This window comes from Lonchura striata, chromosome 29, assembly GCF_046129695.1.
Source record: "Lonchura striata isolate bLonStr1 chromosome 29, bLonStr1.mat, whole genome shotgun sequence".
NCBI classification, from domain to species: Eukaryota; Metazoa; Chordata; class Aves; order Passeriformes; family Estrildidae; genus Lonchura; species Lonchura striata.
This window is the reverse complement of record NC_134631.1, coordinates 7,536,299-7,563,094: the sequence shown is the minus strand read 5'-3', so window position 1 is coordinate 7,563,094 and position 26,796 is coordinate 7,536,299. Positions and strand designations below refer to the sequence as shown.

At 54.3% G+C, this 26,796-nt stretch overlaps 2 protein-coding genes across 2 annotated transcripts in view; one reads left to right on the top strand and one right to left on the bottom strand.

Moving 5' to 3' along the window:
* LOC110468027 (uncharacterized) overlaps window positions 1–26,796 on the bottom strand; it is a 619,922-nt gene that overhangs the window by 207,490 nt on the left and 385,636 nt on the right. The gene's annotated exons all lie outside the window — the stretch shown is intronic.
* Window positions 24,219–25,151, top strand: LOC144247637 (olfactory receptor 14J1-like). The gene has a single exon (XM_077788955.1). It carries the CDS (start codon window positions 24,219–24,221, stop codon window positions 25,149–25,151), a length of 933 nt encoding a protein of 310 aa, XP_077645081.1.

Here is a 26,796-nt window from a genome sequence, read left to right as displayed (position 1 = left end):
TAAACTATGTAGAAGTGTATAAAAACTGCCATCTTCTCTCAAATAAGTGGAGAACGTTGCATTAATTATATTGTTTGGATGTGCGTTCTGTCTGCCAGCTTTCCCGTTTTATGACGTCCCTGGCTTTTATCAAGGACCCACCGTGTTACTCAGAATGACATCAGCCCATGGTGAGATGCTCCACCCAGGGGGAAGAGCTAAACATTCCCACCTAGATATATCCTGGGATTTCTACACAGAGAGGCAGCCTTCCCACAGGTTTCCAAGAGGACACAGCTGGGGTTTTCCACTGGACCGACTACACCTTTTCTACAGGACCACTGCTCCAACAGAAACCAGCTTTGGCTGCCCTCTGGCAGAGAAGCCCTTTTGGGGCACAGGTTTCTGGGGCAGGAGACGGGCACCGGTGCTGCCAGGGCTCGGGGGAACTCTGCTTGGGCGGGGACTGTGCCTCACCTGCTGCTGTCAGCGCTGCCCGGGCCCCAGAGCAGGGCAGCGTTTGCTGATGGGCTGAGCCCTTCCTAAAGATCCTGTTGGGCTGTCTGACACACCTGGGGCAAGGCATTCCTTCCACCCTGGGCCACTCTGGGGGGCTGGGGGTGGCCCCAGGGCAGGTGGCAGTGTGTGTAAGGGCCCTTGGTGACACGGTGCAGCATGGTCACCGTGGAATGGAACGGGACAGGGGATCCAAGGGCCCTTTGTGACACGCTGTGGCAGAGGTGTTGGCAGTGACAAGGCCACACCACAGTGCTCAGTGCACGTGACGGGACAGGACAGGACAGAGTGGTGCTGTGAGGAGCCCTCGCACAGCCACTTGTTCCTGGCTGACCCAGAGCTTTCCCAAGGCGTTACTCCTGCAGGTGACCTTGCGGGCAGACCAGAGCACTTGGTGACCCCTGGCCTTCCCGAGGCATCTCTTCTGCAGCTGCCCTCGAGGGCAGACTGTGGTGTTTGCTTAGCATCATCCTTGACAGGAGACTCCTGTCCTTGCGGCTAGGACCCTAAAGACCAGAGTTCAGGACTTGCTGACTCAAACCTTTTCTGAGCCACCTTCTCCTACAAGCAGCCATGAATCCAGGCAGTGTCGTAGAGCTCAGACCTGCGAGCGTGCCCAAGCTGGCCTGGGGGAAGGAGGAGAAAGAAGGCCCTGGAGCTGCCCCAGCACAGCAGCCTGAAGAGGTGGTGCCGTTCCATCCACCGCAGGAGGGTGAGTGGCAGAGCCAGGCCACTTGGACAGAGACAGCTTTCCCCATCCCATCCCATCCCATCCCATCCCATCCCATCCCATCCCATCCCATCCCATCCCATCCCATCCCATCCCATCCCATCCCATCCCCTGGGGTCGTGCCCATGGACAGGATGGAATAGGGCCTGGGCAGACACCCCGCAGTGGCCGTGCTCCATCCCCTGGGGAATCCCAGGGCTGTCCCTGCCTGGGCAGCGCAGGGCTGGGCTGTGTTCTCCGGCCTCTCCCGCAGCCCCTCAGCTCAGGCTGCGCTCGCTCTTTGCCAGGTGCAGCCGTGCAGCGCACACGAGAGCAGGAACGCACCCGTGGCCGCTTCCGCAGAACAGTGCAGGTACCTGCAGCCATCCCCACCTGGGCTGGGCTTGCTGGCACTGCTCAGCCCAGCAGCACGCCTGCAGCACTCCATGGCTTCTTGCCCTTCTCCTACAACTCGTTTGCAAATTCATCAAGAGAATTCGGCAGGAAGAGACCAGCGCCATGGGCCCTGGGCTCAGAGCATACTCAGAGCTCCTCGGACATGAGACCAGTGCCACCCTGCTGGATTTGCTTGTGCAGAGGGGTGTTTCCAGAGCAGAGCAAGTAGGCAGCTGTGGCCAGGCTTCAATTCCCCCATGAGTCACACGGCTTCCCAAGCCACAGTGCTGGCCCCTGTGAGCCTTTGAGGCCATCGCAGTGCGGTGGGAAGGGAAACACTTCTCTGGGGACACTGGGAACACTGCTCACTCTGGCAGCTTTCCAAGTCTCCCTGTGCCTTCTCCAGGTGCACACCATGGTGAGACATCCACCAGTGGCTCATGGCCAATGATTCTGCTGAGCACAGGCTGGACAATGTCCTGCTGTACCTCACAGAAGCGCAGCCAAATGACGCAGTAATGACACTCCTGCGTGTGGCCCCATCCTGTGACAGGTACGGGGCCCACCTGCCCAGAGGGCTCAGGGCTCCCCAACCCATCGCCCTGCACAGCCTGTCCCAGGTGTCTGACCAACAGAGAGTCCCAGGGCCCTCTGGCTGGTCCCTCTGCCAGCCCTGGCACGTCAGCCCCCGAGCCTGCTGCCATGCTCCCTCGTTGTCCCACAGGGGCCTGTCCCCACAGGGCTGGGCTGCCTGGCCGCTGCTGGAGAGGGGCAGTGGGCAAAGGCAGAGCCGGCAGTCAACCCGGGCCTCTAGAGATGCCCAGACCACGGTGCTGTGTCTGAGATGCCCTGAGACAGAGCTCTAACCCTGCAGAGCTGCCATGGCCATGTGGAAGACCATCATGTGCTCACCCTGGACTGCAGAGCTGGCACAGCAGATACTCCTGGATGTGCTGGGGAGCTGGCCAGAGCACAGCACGTGCACCTCCGATGGGGACAAAACGGGTGTCTTTGTCCTCACTGTGAGTTTCTGCCAGTGGCCTTTGCTGGCCCCAAGGTCACCTGTCCAGCAGCTCTCCATCCTCCTTCCCCCACTGCATCTCCCTGCCTCAGGCACTGGCCTGAAAGCTGGCCTAGGGACAGCTCCAGGGCCACCAGGCCTGGTGCTCCCCCTGTGTCTCTCCGGGCCTCTCCCTTCCGTGCTTGGGCCCTGCCACACGGACACCTCGGCACTGAGCGCTGTCTCAGGGGGCTTTGTCCTTTGCAGGCAACTGTGGTGATGTGGAAGATCCTCCAGGAGCGCTGTGTCCCAGATATAGTGATGGAGCATTTCCCGCAGTTATTTGTGCATCTGCTCTTCCAAGTGTTCTTCAGCACCAAAGAGATATCAGAGGAGGTCACTATTTTCTGGAAGAGATGCCAGGAAGAGCACAGCCTTCCCACCAGCCCCAACAGGTGCTCCATCCCAGTCCTTCTGTCCCTGCCACACAGCCAGGGCAGGAGCCAGTGCTCCCAGTGTGACCCGGGCTTTGATCTGCACTCAGGTTTGCAGTGAGGACCCTGAAGTCCCTGCTGTGCCAAATGGACTATGAGGATGTGGTGTTGTCAATGGAACGCAAGCGTGGCTGGGACACGCTGCTCTGTGCTGACACCCACCATTATGCCGTGGGTCTGCTGGCCAGGTGAGACCCCCTTCTCCCCACTGCTCTCGGCATTTGTGCTCTGTGTCTGGGGTATCCCACTCAGTCCCTGTGGCTGTGGGCCAGAGGGACGAGGGACAGCCAAGCAGACTGGGAAAGGCTGGGAGAGGAGGCTGCCCAGTAGCAGCCACATCTCAAAGGGCCCAGGTCCCCCTGCAGGGTGGGGGGTAAAGACAAGAACTGCGTCAGTCTGTCCTGGGAGGGGCTTCCCCCCCAGCTCAGGGTCTTTGTGTTGTAGGAGCGGGCCCCCGGCCAGGTAATCATTATCACTGACTCCATGTATTGCAGAAGTCTGATCAATAATAATCTTTATTAAGAAACCCAGTGTTCTTATAGATAGTTATGATATAGGTAGATTTAATTGGTTTTCTAGTCTAAACACTATCACCATTAGTTAATTAAGAAAGCACACTTTGGTAGACAAATCTCGGTAACAAATTCCATATGTTCACAATACCAGGTGCAGCATGTTAAGATAAGAATGTTTTTTCATTCTTTCCTCTGATCTTCTCAGACTTTCTAAGGTGATGCCTGGGAAAGTTGTCTGTTTCTCTCTGAGGCCAGAGAGCTGCTGCCACATCTTAGTGCCATTTCCCCCCGTGCAGGGAGATGCACAATGAATCCATTGATTTGTGTAAAAGCATCTCATGCTGTCTCCTTGAGTTGCTCCGCAAAGAGATGCCATACTGGAACTTCCCTGCCCTGGCATTCCTTGTGGAGGTGAGTCTGAAGGCCGGCGCTGCCTCCCAGCTCTCTGCCCTCTCGTAGCCGCAGCTGCCTGGGACGGTGCCCACGCCCTGCGCTGCTGCCTGGTCCCCGCCCTGTGCGGTTCTGGGCTCCTGCCGGCTGGGTCCCCTGTCACTGCCCTGTGCCTTTCAGGTCCTGCATTGCCTGGACTTGGGTGCATGCAGTGACAGCATCATGGATCTCTTGTCGAGGCACTTGCTGAGTGAGTGCACAGAGATGCGCCGCCAGGTTCTGAGGGCCCTCCTCTTGCTCAGGGATAATCCCTCGCTGGTAAGGAGGGGCAGCAGCTGAAGCCGTGCAGGCAGCGTGGTGCTGGGGAACACAGTTGCTGGTCTTCAGGCACTGGGTCAGCCGCTCCCAGCTCTCCTGCCTCCCACTTCAGCTGCCCGAGTGCTGCGGGACAGGCCTTTGGCCTCTGGGCCCTGTGGCAGCAGGGTGGCCTTTCACACACTTGTGTTCCGCACAGGCCAAAAGAATGTGGAGCCTGACTGAGGCCTCGCACTGCTCACCAAGGATCCTTGGATGGTGAGAAGGGGGCAGTGGCTGAAGCTGCGCTGGGCAAAGTAGCCCCATGGGCTGGCAGGGCTTAAGGAGCTGAGGCAGCTGCTCCCAGCTCTCCTGCCTCACCTGCCCCAGGGCTTTGGGAAAGGCCTTCGGCCTCTCTGTGATGTCACAATGACCCTGTGAGGTCACACTGAAACTGTGAGGTCACATAGCTGTTTGTGATGTCACAGTGACAGCTATGTGATGTCACAAAGCCCTCTGTGATGTTCCACAAATATTTCTGTGATATCATACAACTTCCTGTGATGTCACACTGACATCTCTGTGATGTCACATAGCTCTCTGTGATGTCACACAGCTTTTTGTGATGTCACATGGACATCTCTGTGATATCACATTGCTCTCTGTCATGTCACAAGGTCATCTTTGTGATGTCACACAACCTCCACTTGATGTCACATAGACATCTGTGTGAGGTCACTCTGACATCTCTGTGATGTCACACAGCTCTCTGTGATGCCACACGGTCATGTCTGTGATGTCATACAACCTCCTATGATGTCACAATGACATCTCTATGATTTCACACTGAAACCTTTGTGACGTGGCACAGCTCTCTGTGATATCACACTAACCCTCTGATGTCACAAATCTCTCTGTGAGGTCACACTGACATCTCTGTGACGTCACATAGCTCTCTGTGACGTCACATGGACATCTCTGTGATGTCACACTGACATCTCTCTGATGTCACACAGCTCTTTGTGATGTCACATTGACTTCCCTGTGATGTCACACACTCTGTGATGTCATAATGACATCTCTGTGATGTCACACCGTTGTCTGTGATGTCACATGGATAGCTTTGTGATGTCACACAACCTCCTGTGATGTCACAGAGACATTTCTGTGATGTCACATTGACTCACTGTGATGTCACACAGCTCTCTGTGATGTCACACTGTCATCTCTGTTATGTCACACTGAGATCTCAGTGATGTCACACAACCTCCTGTGATGTCACACGGCAATCTCTGTGATGTCACACAGTGTTTTGTGATGTCACGCAGACATCTCTCTGATGTCACAGAACTCTGATGTCACACTGACATTTCTGTGATGTCACACAACTCTCTTTAATGTCACACAGCTCTCTGTGGTGTCACACAACTTTTTGTGATGTCACACAGACATCTCTGTGATGTAACACTGTCATATCCGTGATGTCGCACGAAATACTGTGATATCACATTGGCATCCCTTTGATGTCACACAGTTCTCTGTCATGTCACGCGGTCACATCGGTGATGTCACACTGACATTTCTGTGATGTCACACAGCTTTTTGTGACATCACACGACATTTCTTTGATGTCACACAACTCTCTGTCATGTCACTGTTCTCTGTCATGTCACAAGGTCATCTTTGTGATGTCACACAAGCTCCACTTGATGTCACCTAGACATCTTTGTGATGTCACTCTGACATCCCTGTGATGTCACACAGCTCTCTGTGATGTCACATTGACATTTATGTGATGTCACAATGACATGTCTGTGATGTCACACAGACAGCTGTCTGTGATGTCACACTTATATCTCTGTGATGTCATGCAAGCTCCTGTGATGTCACAGAGACATCTCTGTGATTTCACACAGCTCTCTGTGATGTGACACTGACATCTCTATGATACCATGAAGCTCTCTGTGATGTCACACGGTCATGTCTGTGATGTCACACTGACATGTCTGTGATGTGACACTGACAGCACAGCCTGGAGCAGAGCCCGCGCAGCCTCGGGCTGCAGCAGCGGGCAGGGGCACAGCTGCCAGCCCGCACACCGAGCACCGCGCTCAGGGGCTGCTCCAGGCTGGGGCTGCAGCTTCCCGGCCCTCCTTACCAGGATCTTAATGAACCTCCACAATTTCTCCTTCTTTACAGATTTTTCAAGATCTCTCCTGTTCAGGAATTTGGCCAAACAAAGCAGGGTTTCCTGAGAAGCCTGGAGAGCAATAGAGACACGGAAATGGCCCCACAGCCCAGGGCCCAGAATCAGCATCCCTGTGCCAGGGCCAGGAGGAGGATGCAGCCCACCAGGCACCAGGGCAGGAGGCAGCCGAGCCCCCTCCCAGGGGGACAGCAGCAGCCCGCGAGTCCTCACCTCTGCCACACACTGATTCTCATCATGGCAGTGGAAGAAGAGTGGCAGCAGGCTCTGACACACTTGTGTCATCAGGGGCTTTTTTCCTTCTTCTGCTACAGCAGACAGCAAGGTTTGAAAGACAAACATGGAGAGCTGCTGCACGTGACTATCATCCTGTGGAACAGGAAGGAAACAAGACCTTGGCATCAGCTGATTCTGGCCCACGTTGGTGCAGGCCTGCATCTCCACAGGGCACCAAGTGTCTGGGCAGCAGCCAGTGACCATGGCTGAGGGCACAGAACCTTACATGGTCAAAGAGTGGCAGAAGCACCTTAGCCAGCTGCAGGGCAATGGGGCTGGGTATTGGGGTGTGATTATCCAGGAACAAATCACTAAGTAGAACAATGGTCATCCTGACCACATCACTATCATTTTCCTGCAGGAGCTCCCCGAGGCTTTTGGTCAGGCTCCACATTCTTTTGGCCTGTTTGGAACAAAAGTGTGCGAAAGGCCACCCTGCTGCCACAGGGCCTGTCCTGAAGCACTCGGGCAGCTGAAGTGGGAGGCAGGAGAGCTGGGAGCGGCTGCCCCAGTGCCTGAAGCCCAGCCAAGTTCCAGCGACTGCGTTCCCCAGCCCCACGCTGCCTGCACGGCTTCAGCTGCTGCCCCTCCTTACCAGCGAGGGATTATCCCTGAGCAAGAGGAGGGCCCTCAGAACCTGGCGGCGCATCTCTGTGCGCTCACTCAGCAAGTGCCTCGACAAGAGATCCATGATGCTGTCACTGCATGCACTCAAGTCCAGGCAATGCAGGACCTGAAAGGCACAGGGCAGTGACAGGGGACCCGGCCGGCAGGAGCCCAGAACCGCACAGGGCGGGGACCAGGCAGCAGCACAGGGCGCGGGCACCGTCCCAGGCAGCTGCGGCTACGAGAGGGCAGAGAGCTGGGAGGCAGTGCCGGCCTTCAGACTCACCTCCACAAGGAATGCCATGGCAGGGAAGTTCCAGTATGGCATCTCTTTGCAGAGCAACTCAAGGAGACAGCATGAGATGCTTTTGCACAAGTGGATGGATTCATTTCACATCTCCCTGCACGGGGGGAAATGGCACTAAGATGTGGCAGCAGCTCTCTGGCCTCAGAGAGAAACAGACAACTTTCCCAGGCATCGCCTGAGAAAGCCTGAAAAGATCAGAGGAAAGAATGAAAAAACATTCTTGTCTTAACATGCTGCACCTGGTATTGTGAACATATGGAATATGTTACCGAGATTTGTCTACCAAAGGGTACTTTCTTAATTAACTAATGGTGATACTGTTTAGACTAGAAAAGCAATTAAAATCAACCTATATCATAACTATCTATAAGAACAATGGGTTTCCTAATAAAGATTATTATTGATCAGACTTCTGCAATACATGGAGTCAGTAATAATGATTACCCAGCTGGGGGCCCACTCCTACAACACTAAGACCCTGAGCCGGGGCGGGGAAGCCCCTCCCAGGACAGACTGATGCAGTTCTTGTCTTTACCCCCCACCCTGCAGGGGGACCTGGGCCCTTTGAGATGTGGCTGCTACTGGGCAGCCTCCTCTCCCAGCCTTTCCCAGTCTGCTTGGCCGTCCCTCGTGCCTCTGGCCCACAGCCACAGGGACTGAGTGGGATACCCCAGACACAGAACACAAATGCCGGGAGCAATGGGGAGAAGGGGGTCTCACCTGGCCAGCAGACCCACGGCATAATGGTGGGTGTCAGCACAGAGCAGCGTGTCCCAGCCACGCTTGCGTTCCATTGACAACACCACATCCTCATAGTCCATTTGGCACAGCAGGGACTTCAGGGTCCTCACTGCAAACCTGAGTGCAGAGCAAAGCCCGGGTCACACTGGGAACACTGGCTCCTGCCCTGGCCATGTGGCAGGTACAGAAGGACTGGAATGGAGCACCTGTTGGGGCTGGTGACAAGGCCGTGTTCTTCCTGGCATCCCTTCCAGAAGGTATCAACCGCCTCTGGCATCTCTTTGGTGCTGAAGAACACTTGGAAGAGCAGATGCACAAATAACTGTGGGAAATGCACCATCACTATATCTGGGACACAGGGCTCCTGGAGGATCTTCCATATCACCACAGCTGCCTGCAAAGGACAAAGCCCCCCAATACAGCGCTCAGTGCCGAGGTGTTTGTGTGACAGGGCCAGAGCGTGGCAGGGAGAGGCCCAGAGAGACACAGGGGGAGCACCGGGCCTGGTGGCCCTGCAGCTGTCCCTAGGCCAGCTTTCAGGCCCTGAGGCAGGGAGATGCAGTGGGGGAAGGAGGATGGAGAGCTGCTGGACAGGTGACCTTGGGGCCAGCAAAGTCCACTGGCAGAAACTCACAGTCAGGACAAAGACACCCGTTTTGTCCCCATCGGAGGTGCACGTGCTGTGCTCTGGCCAGCTCCCCAGCACATCCAGGAGTATCTGCTGTGCCAACTCTGCAGTCCAGGGTGAGCACATGATGCTCTTCCACATGGCCATGGCAGCTCTGTGGGGTTAGAGCTCTGTCTCAGGGGATCTCAGACACAGCACCGTGGCCTGGGCATCTCAAGGGGCCCGGGTTGACCGACGGCTCTGCCTTTGCCCACTGCCCCTCTCCAGCATCAGCCAGGCAGCCCAGCCCTGTGGGGACAGGCCCCTGTGGGGCAGCGAGGGAGAATGGCAGCAGGCTCGGGGGCTGACGTGCCAGGGCTGGCAGAGGGACCAGCCAGAGGGCCCTGGGACTCTCTGTTGGTCAGACACCTGGCACAGGCTGTACAGGGTGATGTGTTGGGGTGAGCCCTGAGCCCTCTGGGCAGGTGGGCCCCATACCTGTCACAGGATGGGGCCACACGCAGGAGTGTCTTTACTGTGTCATTTGGCTGCGCTTCTGTGAGATACAGCAGGGCGTTGTCCAGCCTGTGCTCTGCAGAATCATTGGCCATGAGCCACTGGTGGATGTCTCACCATGGTGTGCACCTGGAGAAGGCACAGGGAGACTTGGAAAGCTGCCAGAGTGAGCAGTGTTCCCAGTGTCCCCAGAGAAGTGTTTCCCTTCCCACCGCACTGCGATGGCCTCAAAGGCTCACAGGGGCCAGCACTGTGGCTTGGGAAGCCGTGTGACTCATGGGGGAATTGAAGCCTGGCCACAGCTGCCTACTTGCTCTGCTCTGGAAACACCCCTCTGCACAAGCAAATCCAGCAGGGTGGCACTGGTCTCATGTCCGAGGAGCTCTGAGTATGCTCTGAGCCCAGGGCCCATGGCGCTGGTCTCTTCCTGCCGAATTCTCTTGATGAATTTGCAAACGAGTTGTAGGAGAAGGGCAAGAAGCCATGGAGTGCTGCAGGCGTGCTGCTGGGCTGAGCAGTGCCAGCAGGCCCAGCCCAGGTGGGGATGGCTGCAGGTACCTGCGCTGTTCTGCGGAAGCGGCCACGGGTGCGTTCCTGCTCTCGTGTGCGCTGCACGGCTGCACCTGGCAAAGAGCGAGTGCAGCCCGAGCTGAGGGGCTGCAGGAGAGGCTGGAGAACACAGCCCAGCCCTGCGCTGCCCAGGCAGGGACAGCCCCGGGATGCCCCAGGTGGATGGAGCACGGCCACTGCGGGGTGTCTGCCCGGCCCCTATTCCATCCTGTCCATGGGCACGACCCCAGGGGATGGGATGGGATGGGATGGGATGGGATGGGATGGGATGGGATGGGATGGGATGGGATGGGATGGGATGGGATGGGACGGGACTGGACGGGATGGGACGGGATGGGATGGGATGTGGCCAAGCTGGCTGAAGGCACCAGACCTGCGGCCTGGCTCTGCCACTCACCCTCCTGCGGTGGATGGAACGGCACCACCTCTTCAGTCTCCTGTGCTGGGGCAGCTGCAGGGTCGCCTTCTTCCTCCTCCATCCAGGTCAGCTTGGGCACTCTCAGGTCTCCCTGCCCCATGTCACTGACTGGATTTCTGGCTACCCTCAGGAGAGATAACTTGGAAATCTCTGGGGTATCAAGTTCCATGCTCTGCCCTCGAGGGCACCTTCAGAATTGAAGCCTCGGAAGTACACAGGTCACCGAGTCCTGTGGTCTGGCCTCGAGGTCAGCTGCAGGAACAATGCCTCAGAAAAGCTCCGGGTAGGGCAGGAACGAGCGCGCTGTGCAGGGGCTCCTCACAGCACCGCACTGTCCCGTCCTGTCCCATCCCCTGCTCCAAGCACTGTGGCGTGCTCTTGCCACTTCCAGCTCCTATGTCAGCACGTGTCACAAAGGGCCCTTGGAAACCCAGCTCCATTCCATGCTGCACCGTGTCAGCAAGGGCCCTTGGACACCCAGCTCCATTCCATGCTGCATGTGTCACAAAGGGCCCTTGGAAACACTGCCACCTGCCCTGAGGCCACACCCTGCCCACCCAAAGTGGTCCAGGTTGGAAGGAATCCCTGGTCTCAAGTGTCTGAGACAGCCCAACAGGATCTTGAGGAATGGCTCAGACCATCAGCAAACGCTGCCCTGCTCTGCGGGCTCAGGGCAGCAGAAGGAGCCCCCAGGGCTGCCGACGCAGCTGTGCTGGGAAGGGCACAGGGCCTCCACAGAAGCTGGCACGGCCTCCTCAGGACACGTCCCGGCTCGTGGCCATCCCAAACCCGCAAGTGTGGCACAGACAAGGAACGTGTGGGCCAGGGAAGGAATGCTGCTCTGAGCCCTGGGGCCCGGGGAGTGCTGACACCAGCAGGTGAGGCAGAGTCCCTGCCCAAGCAGACCTGTCAGCCCCGAAGCCCTGGCAGGCCTGGTGCCATCTCCTGCCCCAGAGACCTGTGCCCCTGGGGGGCTTCTGTGCCAGAGGGAGCCAAAGCCCAGGGGCACTGGGGACTGTGCTCCTGCCTGCAGGGGCTGTTGGCAGGAACACCTGGAGCAACTGCTGGCAACAATGAGTAGATGGCAAAATGGTTAACCCTGTCCCGGTGTAGAGATCTAAGTGGCCAATAGAGTACAGCTCTCCCCTCTTGTTCCCTGCAGCAGAATCAGGACCATGAACAGAAACAGTCACAGATATTCTTTCTGCACCCCATTAGCAAAGCTGTGCAAAACCACAGATGCTGCCTTCAAATGGACTCAGATTCCAGCCTAGACCTCTCACCTCCCAGACAACTCCTTCCCCAACACACCTCCAAAACCAACAGCCTGCAAACACCACACAGAAGCCCTCAACATCCCGCCAGGACCCGCAACTGTCCCTGTCCCTGTCCCTGTTCCTGTCCCTGTCCCTGTCCCTGTCCCTGTCCCTGTCCCTGTCCCTGTCCCTGTCCCTGTCCCACATTCCCGCAGATGCCCTGGTTCCCTGCACGTGCCGTGGGATGGCACTCAGGAGGATCTGCTCCAAGGCCTTCCCCGGCAGCAAGCTCAGGCTGCCAGGCCTATGGATCCTGGATCATCCTTCCCACCGAACCTTCCATTGGCAAGGCTCTTCCATTGGCACATCTGCACTCAGCTGGGACTACTCCGCTCACCCAGGGCTCCTGGTAAAGGATGGAGAGCAGCCTGGCAAGCTCTTTCTCCAGCTCCCTCTGTGCTCTTGGGGAAGGTAGAACCTTCCACAGGAAAGCAACTACTGCCACAAGGAGTGGGTGGCATCAGGCAGCTCTGGGGAAGCCCCTCAGGAATGCTGTATCCTGAGGGAACACTGTTGGCCTTGACCTGTTGGCACCTGCAAAAGCTTCAAATCAGCTGCCTCAGCTCTCAGGGCCTCTCTTGGCCAGCATCCTGATGTGGATGCAGGACGGCTGCCAAGCACTGCTGGGACCCAGCGGGACAGGACCGGCTGTCTCGTGTCCACGCAGCAGCCCTGACACAGCCAGGGCCATCCCGAGAGCAGACAGACGCTCACGGGCCAGCAGAGAGGAGCAAGGAGCCCTGGGCTCCTCTCAGGGTACCTCAGCTGGGCTCGCTCCACAACACGCCCCCATTGGAAGGCCTGCTGATGTCCAGCTGCCAGAAATGCCTCCCTTGTGCTCTCCAAGATGCACAGGGAGAGCCAGTGAGCAGGACACTTGGGAGGCAAACCTTCCAAGCCTTTGCTAAGGCCAGGCACACACCAAGATCAGCCAAGACTCTCCACCACTCTGCCTGGCCCACCCAGCCCAGCTCTGTGCTGGCCCTGGGCCACAGCAGCTCCCAGCAAGCAGGAGGCAAATGCATCTTGCCAAGAGTTCAAACACAGCAGACAGGGAAGATGTGAAAAGTGAGTGTGTAAAGGCCTTTTAATTCACAGCTCCCACAGAGAGCTTTGGGGCTCACAGATGGACAGAGATGGTTCTGCTCACCCCTCTGTCCAAAGGGGGGTAACACACGCTGCTGCAGGTGCTTGGGGTGGTCCCTGCAGGTCCAGGTGGATGCCAAACCTGCTCTTCACAGGCTTCTCCCTTGCCCTGCCCCTCTGCCAAGTGCAGCGGGCCTCAAGGACTGAAAGGAGCACAGAGAGCCAAAGGGGGACACTCGCACCTGCCTCACTGGGAGCTCCCTGGGAAGCACTTTCCTTGAGAAGCAAGCCCCTGTTCTCCAAATGCCTTTACCCAAATGTGCAGCTTTTCTGGCCAACACCAACACACCCTTAAGAAATGCTGGCAAGGCTGAAGGCCTTCATGTCCTTTCAGGACAGGCACTCCAGCTGTAGCTCCTATTCCCCCAAGTGTGTTTCCAGGTGGAGGTTCAGAGGTACAGCCCCAGGCCCTCTACAAACACAAGCTGCCCACTGCCTCTTCACCTGCTTCAACTCCAGCCTGTGGTCACGGCAGCAAAACCAGGCTGTTCCTGGCCAGAGCCCAGAGCCCTGTTCCCGCAGGATGCTCTTGTCAGCACCTTCCAGGACTCTCCGCTGTGCATGCAGCGTTTTTCATGCCCGCTCCCAACAGGCTCTGGAAGGCAGAGCACAGCCTGGCTGGCTCTGCCACCAGCACACCCCAAACACAGGCGGAGGAAGAAGCAGCAGGGGCTGTTTTGTGGCCATGCCCAAGAGAGACTGGAAGGTGCCCTCCCTCTGCTCTCACTTGGTTGGCTTTCTGACTGGCTCTGAGCCTGGGGCTCCTGGAGCCAGCTGGCATTTGCTCTGTGCACATGGGGGAGCTTCCAACAGCTTCTAACAGAAACCATTACTTCACCTACCAAAACCTGGCCATGCAAACCCAACAGATTTTCTTATCTATTTCCCACCTCCTCACTACACTAGGAATTTAATTCTAGTGATGATAATCATCAAGTGGTGACCAAGAGAGAAATTTAATATGTAAGTCTGCAGACACTGAAGTTCACACTACAGACTAAATGAAAAAATGCCTCAAACCTACTCATCGCAGAGACTAACTGCTGGCACATTTGTACATGTGCATTTATTCAATAAAACTAATTAATTAGTTGCAATGATTAGGCTGAATACTAATTTCGCACCAAGACCCTCCTGCTTTTGGACCCAATCCCAACTGAAAAGTATTATAATAACCATTACGTTTTTGGTAAAGACACATGCCTGATCTACATCCCACTGGAGCCACAGGTGGCACTGAATTTTAATGTTAAGGATTGGAACATACTACATTCCTGATCATGATTTAAATTGACAGCTCACACTTACTGCTTATGTGACAGCCCTCAGGTATCCAGCTGACACTACAGACTGTCTTTCCCAGGTTCAACACCTACACAAACAGGGAGATGGCCTCCCATCACATCTGCATATGTAAGATGGGCAAAATGAGAGAAAAATTTCCCTTTCTAGTATGAAATAAAGAGGAAAGCTGTCAGTCCTAACCCAGAGCTCTGCAGAAGGCTCTGTGGGGGAGCACCTGACGTTATTGAAGCTGTGTGCTCAGCCCAGAGCCCTGGAAAGATGGGATTGGCCTGGCTGCCTCAGCCTGTTTGGCGCTGGCTCTTGCACTTTTCTGGCCGTGCTGGTACAGCACTCACTGCTTGCCCAGCTTCCCTGCCATGTGTTGTACATGTTCCTGACCCATAAATCCTGTGAGACTATTGCTGATGGAATAGGGAGGAGTCAAGCTTTGAAAGAACCCTCTCCAGTTCCCCTTTGTTTGAACAGATGTACAACCTCGGCCATGCCTGGGAAGTGTTTCCTCACAGCCCACAGTGCACCTTCCAATCCCTGGAAGTCTGAAGGGAGCACTAGGAATTCCAACATCCACTAATGCAGACAAGGAGTGAAATCCTTTCTTACCTGAAATGGGTAGGAAAATATATTGATACTGTGAAGAAAGTAACATTCCTTCCCAAAATGCTATGGGTTTGAGATTCAGTGTTCAGTTTAGAAAGGTTTTGTCCCCATCACTGAAGTCCAGACTTCATCACTAAACATGCTGAGGCCCTTTTCTCAGCTTCTCTGCTCCACCCTTCTTGCCAGCACTGGATGGCAGTGTCAGACTCCACTTGACACAAACTCCTCTGTGTGCTCCCCTCCTGCTGAAGGAAAGCTCGTGCCAAACTGTTCCTTCCCTGCTTTCCAGCCACAATGTCCACAGCCTCCTTCTGAGACATCCTCCCCTAAATGTCTGTCCCTTCAGAGGAGCACACACCCCTGGCTGTGCTTTGCACACTGGGTCTCTGTTTCTGTGGTGTTTGCATTTCAGTCTGTAAGGGGAGCACAGGGTGCAAGGAAAATGCCCGAGGCTAAAGATAACAGGAAGTCATCTGGTTGAAAACAAACAATTCTGAAAAGTTTATTCCTTTGCTTAAATCTATCTTATTAATGGAAGCCTAGTATTTATAACAATGAATACAGAGAGTATTTCTAATATCAATACAGAAACTATTTCTAACAATCAATACAGAGTATAACAGCCAATACAGAGATGATAGCAATCAAAAGAGAGTATTTCTAACAATCAGTACAGAGTATTTCTAACAATATAGGGTATATCTAACAATCAATACAGAGAGTATTTCTAGCAATCAATAGAAAGAGTATTTCTAACAATCAATACAGAGATTATAGCAATCAATACAGAATATTTAACAATCAATATACAGAAATAAGGATATTCTTAACCTAAGGAACTTAAAGAATTTCAAGCAGCAAGATTTTCTTACAGGAATGAAGTAATTTAAGAGGTAATTCAACAAATCTATCCACAAATGCTGGAAGATATCCTCCAGTTCTGCCCATGGAGATGCAAATGGCCCTGAGCAGTACAAGGGCTTTGTCAGAAAGGCCACTCCTTTCCAGGCTTTCCCCAGGAGCCCCAGGTCAATCTCTTCTTCTCTGTGCTCCCCTCTGGCTCCATTCCTACGCTGCCTCCAGATCATGAATGTGGCAGGGACAGCCAAGCAAACCACCGTGCATGTGTGACAATGGATCTTTCCTTCCAGTTCCCACAGAGGCCATGCCAGACACTCCTGTCTGGCTTCCAGGTCTGCAATTTCCTCCTCCAAGTGCAGCTGGTGCTGCCAAAGGTTTACTTCCCTCTCCTTCATCCTCTGGACAATTCCTTTATCATCCTCAGGAGAAATCCCATTTTTTCCAGGGGGCTGGTTGATGCTGACAATGGCCATCAGCACCAGGTACCTATGGAAGATTCCTTCAGCCATGGCTGATCCTTCCCTGAAAGAGAAAGAAAGGAGGACAGAGCCAAGATCCAGACTATATTGCCTCGGGAAGAGACAGGAAAGAGGCTCGCCCCTGGCAGGAAGGCTCTGGCCAGCCCTGCAGAAAGGCTGGAGGCCAGAGGTGCTCCTCAGGGCTCGCCTGCTGCTGCCAGTTCCAGTCCAGCTGCCCAAAGAGGCTCCATGAGCATGTGGTGAGGAGGAAGAGGAGGAAGGTGCGAGACACAGGGACATGAACCTGAGCAGCCAGGTTTGAGGAGAGAGAAGCTCAGCATTGCAGATGGCAGGAGAAACCAAGCCCAGTCCCCCAAGCAGGAGGAGGAGAAGAAGGGCTCCCCAGGCTGGCTGCAGGCAGACTGCGGGAAGAGTAGGCTCCTGTGCACGGTTTGGGTGTAGTGAGGCAGAGATCTCTGAAGCTTGCTCTTGGGGGAAGAGATTTATTGGAGAATTCAGGAATGCCCAAGCCTCGTGCTCTCAGGCGTAGCACGTGGCTGGGCTTAGGAGGATGGGGGAGGGGAGAGAGAAACGGAGGGTTTAGGAGAGGGGAAGCCCCAGGGAGGAAGGGAGTCCAAGAGAGGGAGGAAGTCCAAGAGGCCGCATGGCCGCTCAGAGCCCCCTTATCAGGGGCTCCCAGGTGGGCTGGGACAAGGCATGGGCCAATGGGGTTACAGACTCTGTTTTAGGGGCAGGTACAGAGGTGCGGGATGAACCACAATCTTTTGCAGGGTGGGATGGAACAGTCCATTTCACTCCAGGATTCATCCAAGGGTAGAAGTGACATTCGGCTAGCTAAGATAACAATCATATCTATCTATCCTCTGCAACAGCAGACAATGGAGACCTTGCCCAAATGTTCCCAAATGGGCTGGGGGTAGGGAATACACGGCCCTGCTTTCCAGCTACTCCCACCACTTCTGTCCCTGCCACTGCCTTGAGACAAAGCCCAATGAAATCCTGCTCAGCGTGGGCAAATGAGACCTTGAAGGACTTAGTGTCAGGTCAAGGCTTCCTTTCCCTCTCAAAGCCTTTCCCTTGGCAGCCTTGGGCAGGGGATTCATCCTCCCTCCCTCCTCCTTCCCACAGACCTGCTTGGAACCACTCCATGGGCACTTTCCATTCTCTGTGTCCGTCCTCAAGTGCAGTGCCAACCTGGGTCAGTCCTGGCTCTGTCCTGAGCTCCCAGGAGCTCGCAGGCTGAGATGGCAACGCTCAGCCAAACCAGGGCCCTGCCCCTGCCAGCAGCACCCCCACAAGCAGCAGCAGCAGCAGCAGCAGCAGCAGCAGCAGCAGCAGCAGCAGCTGCAGTCGCCTCTCAGCTGTTGGTGCCCCTGCACTGCAGCCCCTCCCGCTGGCACCAACGTTCCCTTGTGGCCTTGGAGACAGTCATGAATCCATCCATGGGGTCACAGAGCCATGGAATCCCAGAGTTCCAGGTTCCTGGAATCCTAGAGTCATTGAATCCTGAGAACCACACTCAGAGGAGGAGGAGGAGGAAGAAGAGGAGGACGAGACAAGGAGGATGAAGAGGAGGTGGAAGATGAGGAGGAGGAATAGGAGGAGGAAGAGAGAGAATGAGGACAAGGAGGATGATGATGATGAGGAGAAGAACGAGGAGGAGGACAAGGAAGAGGATGAGCACAAGGAGAGGATGAGGAGGATGAGGAGGAGAAGGAAGATGAACAGGAGGAGGAGGAGGACAAGGAGGAGAATAAAGAAAAGGAGGAGGAGGAGGACAAGGATGAGGAGGACCAGGAGGAAAAGGACGAGGAGGATGAGGACGAGCAGGATGCAGAGGAGGAGGAGAAGGAGGAAGATGAGGAGGAGGAGAAGGAGGAGAATGAGGATGAGGAGGAGGACGATGAGGAGGAGGAGGAGGATAAGGATGAGGAGGATAAGGAGGAGGAGGATGACGAGGAGGAGGAGGATGAGGATGAAGAAAAGGACAAGGAGGAGGAGGACCAGGAGGACAAGGAGGACAAGGAGGACAAGGAGGAGAAGGATGAGGAAGACTAGGAGGAGGAGGAGGAATGGGAGGTGGAAGAGGATGAAAATGAGGATGTGGAGGAGGATGATGAGGAGAAGGAGGGTAAGGATGATCAGGACAAGGAGGAGGAGAAGGAGGGGGAGGACTAGGATGACAAGGAGGACAAGGAGGACGAGGAGGAGGAGGAGTAGGAGGACGAGTAAATGGAGGAGGAGGACAAGGAGGAGGAACAGGACAAGGAGGACGAGGAAGACCAGTAGGAGGAGGAAGAGGAGGAGGAGGGGGAGTAGGAGGACGAGGAGGACGAGGACGAGGATGAGGACGAAGACGAGGATGAGGACGAGGATGAGGACGAGGATGGGGATGAGAAGTAGGACGATGAGGAGGATGAGGAGGAGGAGGTGGAGGAGGGGTTGTTCAAAGAGCAGTTAAAGAATGAGGAGATGGGAACCTGTCCCCATGGAGAACCCATCTCCAGATGTGCTCCATGCCCTTAACAATGGCCCATGGGGAAATGGAAACCCCCTGGCTGTGCACGGCTGCTCCCAATGTGCAAATACAGCCCTGGGCAGTGAGACTGGGACTGCCTGGGAAATTGTTCTGGGTGTGATGGCCCTGGCAGGGCCAGCCCAAAGGCTGCAGGGCTGGACCTTCATGCACTGGAATTAGTCAGGATAATTCAGAAGCAAATGAGAGTTAACAATGCAGGAACAGGAATCCAGATTCCTCCAGGACACTTTGGTTTGATAACTGCTCACTGGAGCTTGGCCTTGCAAAGTGCTCATGCCATGGGAGGAAGAACTGACTATCAAGGGAAAATTAAAGTAATTTAGTTAAACAATAGTGAACAAGATTGGATTATTCAAACCCATGTCAGTGTGGCACAATTACTAATATTGTCAGTGTTTAAAACAATTGGGAAAAAAGGATATCCACCTCAAATCACTGCTGTTGGTGGAGATAAAGGGTTTGGATCCAGCAGTGCTAATAATGGAGCCAGAGTGTGGCTCCAGAGGCCAAAAGGCCTCCCAAGGCAGCTGAAGGAACAGCTCCTGGGAAGGACAGCAGTGTTTGAATCCTGAAACCTGGGCAGGAACGATGGGAATGTGTCCCTGCAGCCAAGTGCTCTGTGTGAGAACAGGTAGATATTACAGGAGATTGTTTTACACATCCTGCCAGACCAAATCCCCCTGTTTGCCCCAGTGAAAACTCATGACCTGGGCTCCATCTAGGATGGAGCCAGGGCCAGGCTCTTGTACTGCCCAAGGTGTATCCCTTGAAGGCCTTTTAATAAATCCTGCTTTATTCCTTTAACACTGCCTAGCTCTGTTCTAGGCAGCCTCTCAAGGCATCACCACCAAACCAAGGGAGCATGGACCAGGTCTGGCTGGCTGGGCCTCCTGGGGAGCACCTGGCCACCTTGGCATGTCCAGGGCTGCTTCTCACCTGCCCTGAAGCACTGGGGCTCTGGGCTTTCCTTCCAATGGGAGAGAACTCTCCTTCTCCTCCATGGGTCATGGCCAAAACTGGGATTCCTCCTCCAAAACTCTGTACATCCAAGGATAGCTCCCAAGTGAAAGCTGCCACGACAAACACGTCTGGCTGCCCTTGGCCTCTTGGGAGCTGCCTCTAATCTGCTTTAGAAACGCTGGGACTTGGTGCTTTCCTTCCAATGAAAAGACTTGTCCTTCTTCTCAAGGTGACTGTGTTCAAAATTGAGATTCCTCCTCCCAAATTCTGTGTATGCAAGGATTCTTCCATGACAAAAGCTGCCATGAAGAACAGGTCTGGATGTCTCAGCCTCCCAGAAGCCACCTCTTTCTTCTTCTGCCTTTGAAACATTTTGGCTCTGTGCTTTCCTTCCTATGGAAAAACCTGTACTTCTCCAGGTGTCCATATCTGAAACTGGGATCCCACCTCTAAAATTCCCTACATCCAAGGGTTGCTCCCAGCCAAAATCTTCCAGAACTGACAACTCTGGCCAGCCTTGGCCTCTGGTGGCTGCCCCTGCCATACTGGGGCTCGGTTCTTTCCTTCCCATGGAGATCCCTGTGACACTGTGGGCACCTCATGGAACCAAGGGGATCATTGTGGCACCACTGGAGCCCATGGAACCAAGGGGCCATGGTGACACCGCGGGGCTTCATGGACCCAGAGACCATTATGACTCTGTGGGGCCTGATGGAACCATGGAGACCATTCTGACCCTTCAGGGCCTGGTGTCACCAAGGGGGCATTGTGACATCTCAGGGCCTCGTGGAAGCAAGGGATCATTGGGACATTGTGGGGCCCAATGGAACTGAGGGAACATGGACCAGGTCTGGCTGGCTTGGCCTGCCAGGGGCCACCTGACAGGTCTGGCTGATGTTGGAATGTCAAGGGCTGCCTGTCATCAGCTCCTGGAGCACTGGGGCTCTGTGCTCTTCTTTGTATGGGAAAGAACCGTCTGTCTTTTCAGATGCCCATTGCCAAAACTGACAGTCTGCCTAAAAAATTTCCTATATTCAAGGGTATCTCTAAGAACAAAATCTGGCAGCTCTGGCTGGCCTTGTCCTTAGGTGGTCACTTCTCATTTGCCCCTAAAACAGTGGGACTCTGTTCCTTCATTCCTATGGAAAAAAACTGGTCCTCATGACCAGGAACCATGGCCAAAATTGGAATTGGCCATCAAGCCCAGCCGGAGTCAAATAGCCATCTGTAGACCCAGGGGGAGATATTGACTCTGCCAGAGCTGCCATCCTCCCTCCAGTGAGAGAAAAGGACACAGGGCAGGAACACAGAGGAGCAACATGAACACACTGAGGTCAGGGAAGAGGAAGTTGAGTCCCAGATGGGAGGGATGAGGAGATGCCTTGATCTTGGGGCTGAAATCCTCTGGTAAAGCTATGGAGAAGGATGTCATGGATACATCAGACTCTCTTTTTCCCTATAAAACATTGAAAACTATGGGGAGATGACTTGTTCAGCAAAGACCTCCATGCTAAAGTAAGCAAATGTTGCAGTAGCTGTGATCCCATGAGAAGTCTGAACATTGAAAGAGAGAAGAGTTATGAGACCCTGTGCCCTCAGGGAGAGAAGAAGACCTCTTTTCCCAGAGCTGAAGATGATTTCAGAAATAGATGAAGAGATCCTTTGCCCTTAAACAGCTCATCTTTAAACTAATACCCCATAAGTTGGCATGGCCGCTAAACAGAGCTGTGGGAAAAGCTGTGAAAACATGGGAGTGACCTCACAATTGAAGATTTTTCCAGGCAGTGGTTATTCATGGAAATGAAAAGCCATGAGATAACTGTTTTCTTGTGGACAATTCTCCATAACATTAACAAGAGGTACTTCTCTCCTGATGTGAACTGAAGAAACATTAAAATATTCTAGAGGTGGTAAACTGACTGAAAATTTCAGGTTTTGTCTCTACATTGTCAGGTTGTATGGAGAGAGGATGTGTTCTGAAAGTTTTGTTCATATTCTTATAACTCTTTCATTTAGTTACTGCTAATAAACTTTTCTTTACACTCTTTTAAAGTTTTGAGCCCACTTTGCCTTTCTCCTAATCCTATCTCGCAGCAGGAAATGAGTAAGTATATTCTAGTGTGTGCACTGGTAATTAGCCAGCACTGAACCCACCACACTAACTGATGAGTTGACTGAGAAATATCAAATAGGCAAACGAAAACTACCATAGAAATCTTCCTGATGAACTGCCGCAGACAAGAGGGAAATCGAGGCACAGCCATGGTTTGTCAGGACTTGCTTGATCCTAATGAGCCCCATGGTGCATTTGGACCTGAGTCCTGGAACCTCAGGGCCTGAGAGGAGATTGCACAAACCCTTCCAGGAGGCAAAAGTCAGAAAAAAACCCCAAAGTTTCTCGAGGTCTTAATGGGACCCACTGAGGTCCATCCCCAACACAGGCTCCTCATGGATGCCTAGGAGGAGAGTATTGGAGGCCAGGATGGCACAAAAACCTCTCAGAGACTCCAAATGGCACAAAAACCTCTCAGTTTTGGAAGAAGAATTCAAAGAACCTCGCAAAATTTGAGTATCTCAGAGTATTAATGAACCCCACTGAGTGTCAGTACAAAGCTCTCAAGGGACACATTAAAGCAGATAATTGGGGCAATGATTGCACAAGCCTCTCACAGAGTCTGTAACAAAAGTGAAACACCAATTACCTTAAAAAACTGAAGTACCTTGAAGCATTAATGAGCCCCACTGAGTGCTGTGACTGACAAAGACTCTGCAGGGACTAATTAAAGCAGTTAATTGGAGGCCAGGATTGCACAAAGCTCTAAGAGATTCCAAGGCAAAAGCAAAAGCCAGAGTCCTTTGAAAAACCTGCAGTCCCTGGCAGCATGAAGGAGCCCCCAGGGCCATTCCTGACCAAGGCTCCCCAGGGACTCCTTCCAGCAGATCCTTGAGGCCACTGGGATGTGGGCATGGGGGGGATGCTGAGGGCAGGACCAGGGGCTGACAGTGCCCAGCCTGGCTGGGGCTGTGCCAGGAGGCCCCAGGGTCTCAGGACAAGGTGTCTCCTCATAGCCCTTGGTGGCACAGACCCTGCTGTGCCCCAGGGCACCAAGACTTGGCTTCTCTTTGTCCCCACCTGCCATCAGTGCCTCCAGTTCTCTGCTCGGCCTGGGGCCTGGGGACACTTTCTCAGTCGTGTCCCTCAGTGGGACCCATTAAAAGTCCAAAAAACTTTGGAGTTGGATTATGACTTGGAGTTCTGGAGAGGTTTCTGCAGCTCCCTCTCAGGGCCTGGTGTTCAGGGCCTGAGCACAAAGCCCCAGAGGGTCATTAAAGTCCTTGTGCTGTGTCTGTGCTGCTGAGCTGGGTCAGGGTCCTGGCACAGAGGGTGATGCTGGTAACCAAGCAGAGCTTCAAAAGCACATTGCTCTTGCTGAGCAGCTCTTCTGCCAGCCCAGCAGGGCTGGGGCACTGCCTGCAGCCAGCGCGGGCACAGCACAGAGGCACAGAGAGCTTCAATCAGTCAGGGCTGGGAAGGGGCTGAGAAGTGCCTGGGGCAGAATCACTGCCAGCCCTTGGCACAGGAACCTCTGGCTGCAGGACAATGCAGCTGCAGCTCCTGGAGAGATCTCCTAAAGCTGGAACATGCCAATGCCCACAGACCCTGTGAGTGCATTCTCTGCTCATCTCCTGTGCAGAGCAGCCAGGGGTGCCCAGGGCTGTCCTGCAGAGCAGGGTCCTGCAGCCCAGGACGCTGTGCTGGGCCAGGGACTCTGCTGCCTGCCAGGGACAGCTCTCAGCTGGCTGAGGAAGCTGCTCCCAGTGCTGAGGGAAAAGATCTGGGGGGAAGGATACAGCTCATAATGATTGGAAGTGTTCTCCTTGTGTGGTGAAGATGCTGCATTGTTCAGGACTGCTCCCAGCACAACAATTAACTGCAGAATATTTCCCAGCAGATTATACAGGGAGCACAGCAAGGCATGGGCTGCATAAAAGGGAAAATCCTGGTTTTTTTAATGTACTGCTCTGTGTTGCCTGGAATGGAAATTTCCCATACATATTAATCTCTCACTTCATGTTAAGAAAAATAAACAAGCTTTTCCTGAGATCTGAATAAACCAGGTAGTGACAGAAATCAGGACAGGGTCCCTTAGAGGCAGCATCAGTGCCACTTTTCCAGCCTCCTCAGGATTTCTCTGATGTTGTCATCAGAGACTGGAGAGAAAGAGCTGGCCCTGGGCAGTGCCAGTTCTGGGAGGTGTTTGCAGGGCAGAGCTGAGCCCCCAGGGCTGGACTGGGCTCTGGCAGCTCTGGCCAGGCCCATCCCTGGGCACAGGGACAGCTCCAGGACACAGAGCCCTGGGCAGGCAGTGGGGAAAAAAATGCCCCCAGGCTGTGCTGGGATATTTAAAGACCTTTCCACACCTAACTACTCCATGATTACTTTTCTTACAGGTCCTCATGCCAAGACACCACAGATGTCCAACAGCAGCTCCATCAGCCACTTCCTCCTGCTGGCACTGGCAGACACGCGGCAGCTGCAGCTCCTGCACTTCTGCCTCTTCCTGGGCATCTCCCTGGCTGCCCTCCTGGGCAACGGCCTCATCATCAGCGCCGTAGCCTGCGGCCACCACCTGCACACGCCCATGTTCTTCTTCCTGCTCAACCTGGCCCTCAGCGACCTGGGCTCCATCTGCACCACTGTCCCCAAAGCCATGCACAATTCCCTCTGGGACACCAGGAACATCTCCTACACAGGATGTGCTGCTCAGCTCTTTTTCCTTCTGTTCTTCCTTGGAACAGAGCTTTCCCTCCTGACCATCATGTGCTATGACCGCTACATGTCCATCTGCAAACCCCTGCACTACGGGACCCTCCTGGGCAGCAGAGCTTGTGCCCACATGGCAGCAGCTGCCTGGGCCAGTGCCTTTCTCAATGCTCTCATGCACACAGCCAATACATTTTCCCTACCCCTGTGCCATGGCAATGTCCTGGGCCAGTTCTTCTGTGAAATCCCACAGATCCTCAAGCTCTCCTGCTCCAAGTTTTATCTCAGGGAACTTGGGCTTCTTGTGGTTACTGGTAGTTTATCATTGTGTTGTTCTGTGTTCATTATTTTCTCCTATGTGCAAATCTTCAGGGCTGTGCTGAGGATCCCCTCTGAGCAGGGACGGCACAAAGCCTTTTCTACCTGCCTCCCTCACCTGGCCGTGGTCTCTCTGTTTGTCAGCACTGGTGTATTTGCCTACCTGCAGCCCCCCTTAAAGTCCTCCCCATCCCTGGATCTGTCCCTATCAGTTCTGTACTCAGTGGTGCCTCCAGCCCTGAACCCCCTCATCTACAGCCTGAGTAACCAGGAGCTCAAGGCTGTAGTGAGGAGACTGATGACTGGATGGTTTCAGAAACATTAAATAGCTGGCCAATTTCTGCAAATCACTTGTAATAAAAGTAATCTTTGATACTAATTGTTGGTTTCATTATAGAGGTGCTTTTTTACTTTGTTTTAGGTTTTTGAGATTGCCCACAAAAAAGTATCATTGTTTGTGCCATTTCTCATTTTGTTACTTCCACCTTCCCTGTGCCCACAAACTGTGTCAATGAGGGGTTGAACTCTTGGTGGATTTAAGGAACTAAATTATCTCCCAGCACAGTTTTCTGCAGAGATGCCCTTTTGCTGCATTCTCTGGAGCTGCAGCAGCAATGTCTGTGTGCAGAGCTGGGGCAGATCAGTGCTGGCACAGCAGCTCTGCTCCTGCTGGCCACACCATTCCTGATCCAGGCCAGGAGCCATTGGCCTTCTTGGCCACCTGGGCACACTGCTGGCTCATGTCCAGCCTGCTGTCCATCAGTCCCTGCAGGTCCCTTTCTGCCTGGCTGCTGTCCAGCCCCTCTGTCCCCAGCCTGTAGCGCTGCAGGGGTTGTTGTGGTCAAAGTGCAGGACCCAGCACTGGGACTTGTTAAACCTCACCTTGTTGGATTTGGGCCCTGGATCCAGACTACCCTGGACTCTCTGCAGAGCCCTCCTACCCTCCAGCAGATCCACACTCCTATCCAGCTTGGTGTCATCTGCAAAGATGTCCTTGGTTCCAAGGGGCCCCTCAGCGTCAAAATGTCCCTTTGGTTACACCAGGCCCTGCACTGTCACACTGGTCTCCTTGGTTCCATGGGGCCGCAAAATGTGACAATGGATTCCTTGGTTCCATGGGTCTCCACAGTGTCACAATGTTCTTGTTGGTGCCGCAGTTTCACAGTGGCCCCTTGGTTCCATGGGGCCCCAGGGTGTCACAAAGGCCCCATGGTCACATGAGGTCCCACACTGTCACAATGCTCTCTGTGGTTCCACAAGTCCCCTCAGTGTCACAATGGACTCCTTGTTTCCACGAGGCCACACAGTGTCACAAGGGCCTTCCAGATTCCCTGAGGCCCCAGAGTGTCACAGTGGCCCCTTGGTTACACAAGGTCCTGCAGTGTCACAATGTCCCCTTGGTCCCATGAGGCCCCGCAGTGTCAGAAGGGCCCCTTGGTTCCCCTGGGCCCTGGACTCTCCCAATGCTCTCCTTGGTTTGGCAGTGTCACAGTGGTGAAACCCCTCGGTCACACGAGGCCCCGCAGTGTCACCATGGCCTCTGTGGTTCCACCAGGACCCAGTGTCACGGGGACTCCCTGGTTCCATTTGGCCCCAGAGCACCACAATGGAGCCCTGGTTCTATGGGGCTGCACAGTGTCACCATGGTCCTCTTAGTTCCACGAGGCCCTGCAGGGTCAAAATGGCCCCAGAGTGTCCCAATCATCACAGAATGACAGAATCAAATAGGCTGGAAAAGACCTTTGGGATCATCAAGTCCAGGCAATGTCCTAATACCGCCTTGTCACCCAGACCATGCCACTGAGTGCCACTGGAGAGGGACAGTGACTCTGCCACCTCCCCCCTGGCCTGCCCATTCCAATGCTCACTCACCCTTTCTGTGAAGAACTTCTTCCTCTTGTCCAGCCTAAACCTCCCCTGGCGCAGCTGAAGGCTGTGTCTTCTTGTCCTGCCCTCCAGCAGATCCACAT

Coding starts and splice junctions, on each gene's coding strand:
- LOC144247637 (XM_077788955.1), top strand. CDS start 24,219: ATGTCCAACAGCAGCTCCATCAGCCACTTCCTCCTGCTGGCACTGGCA.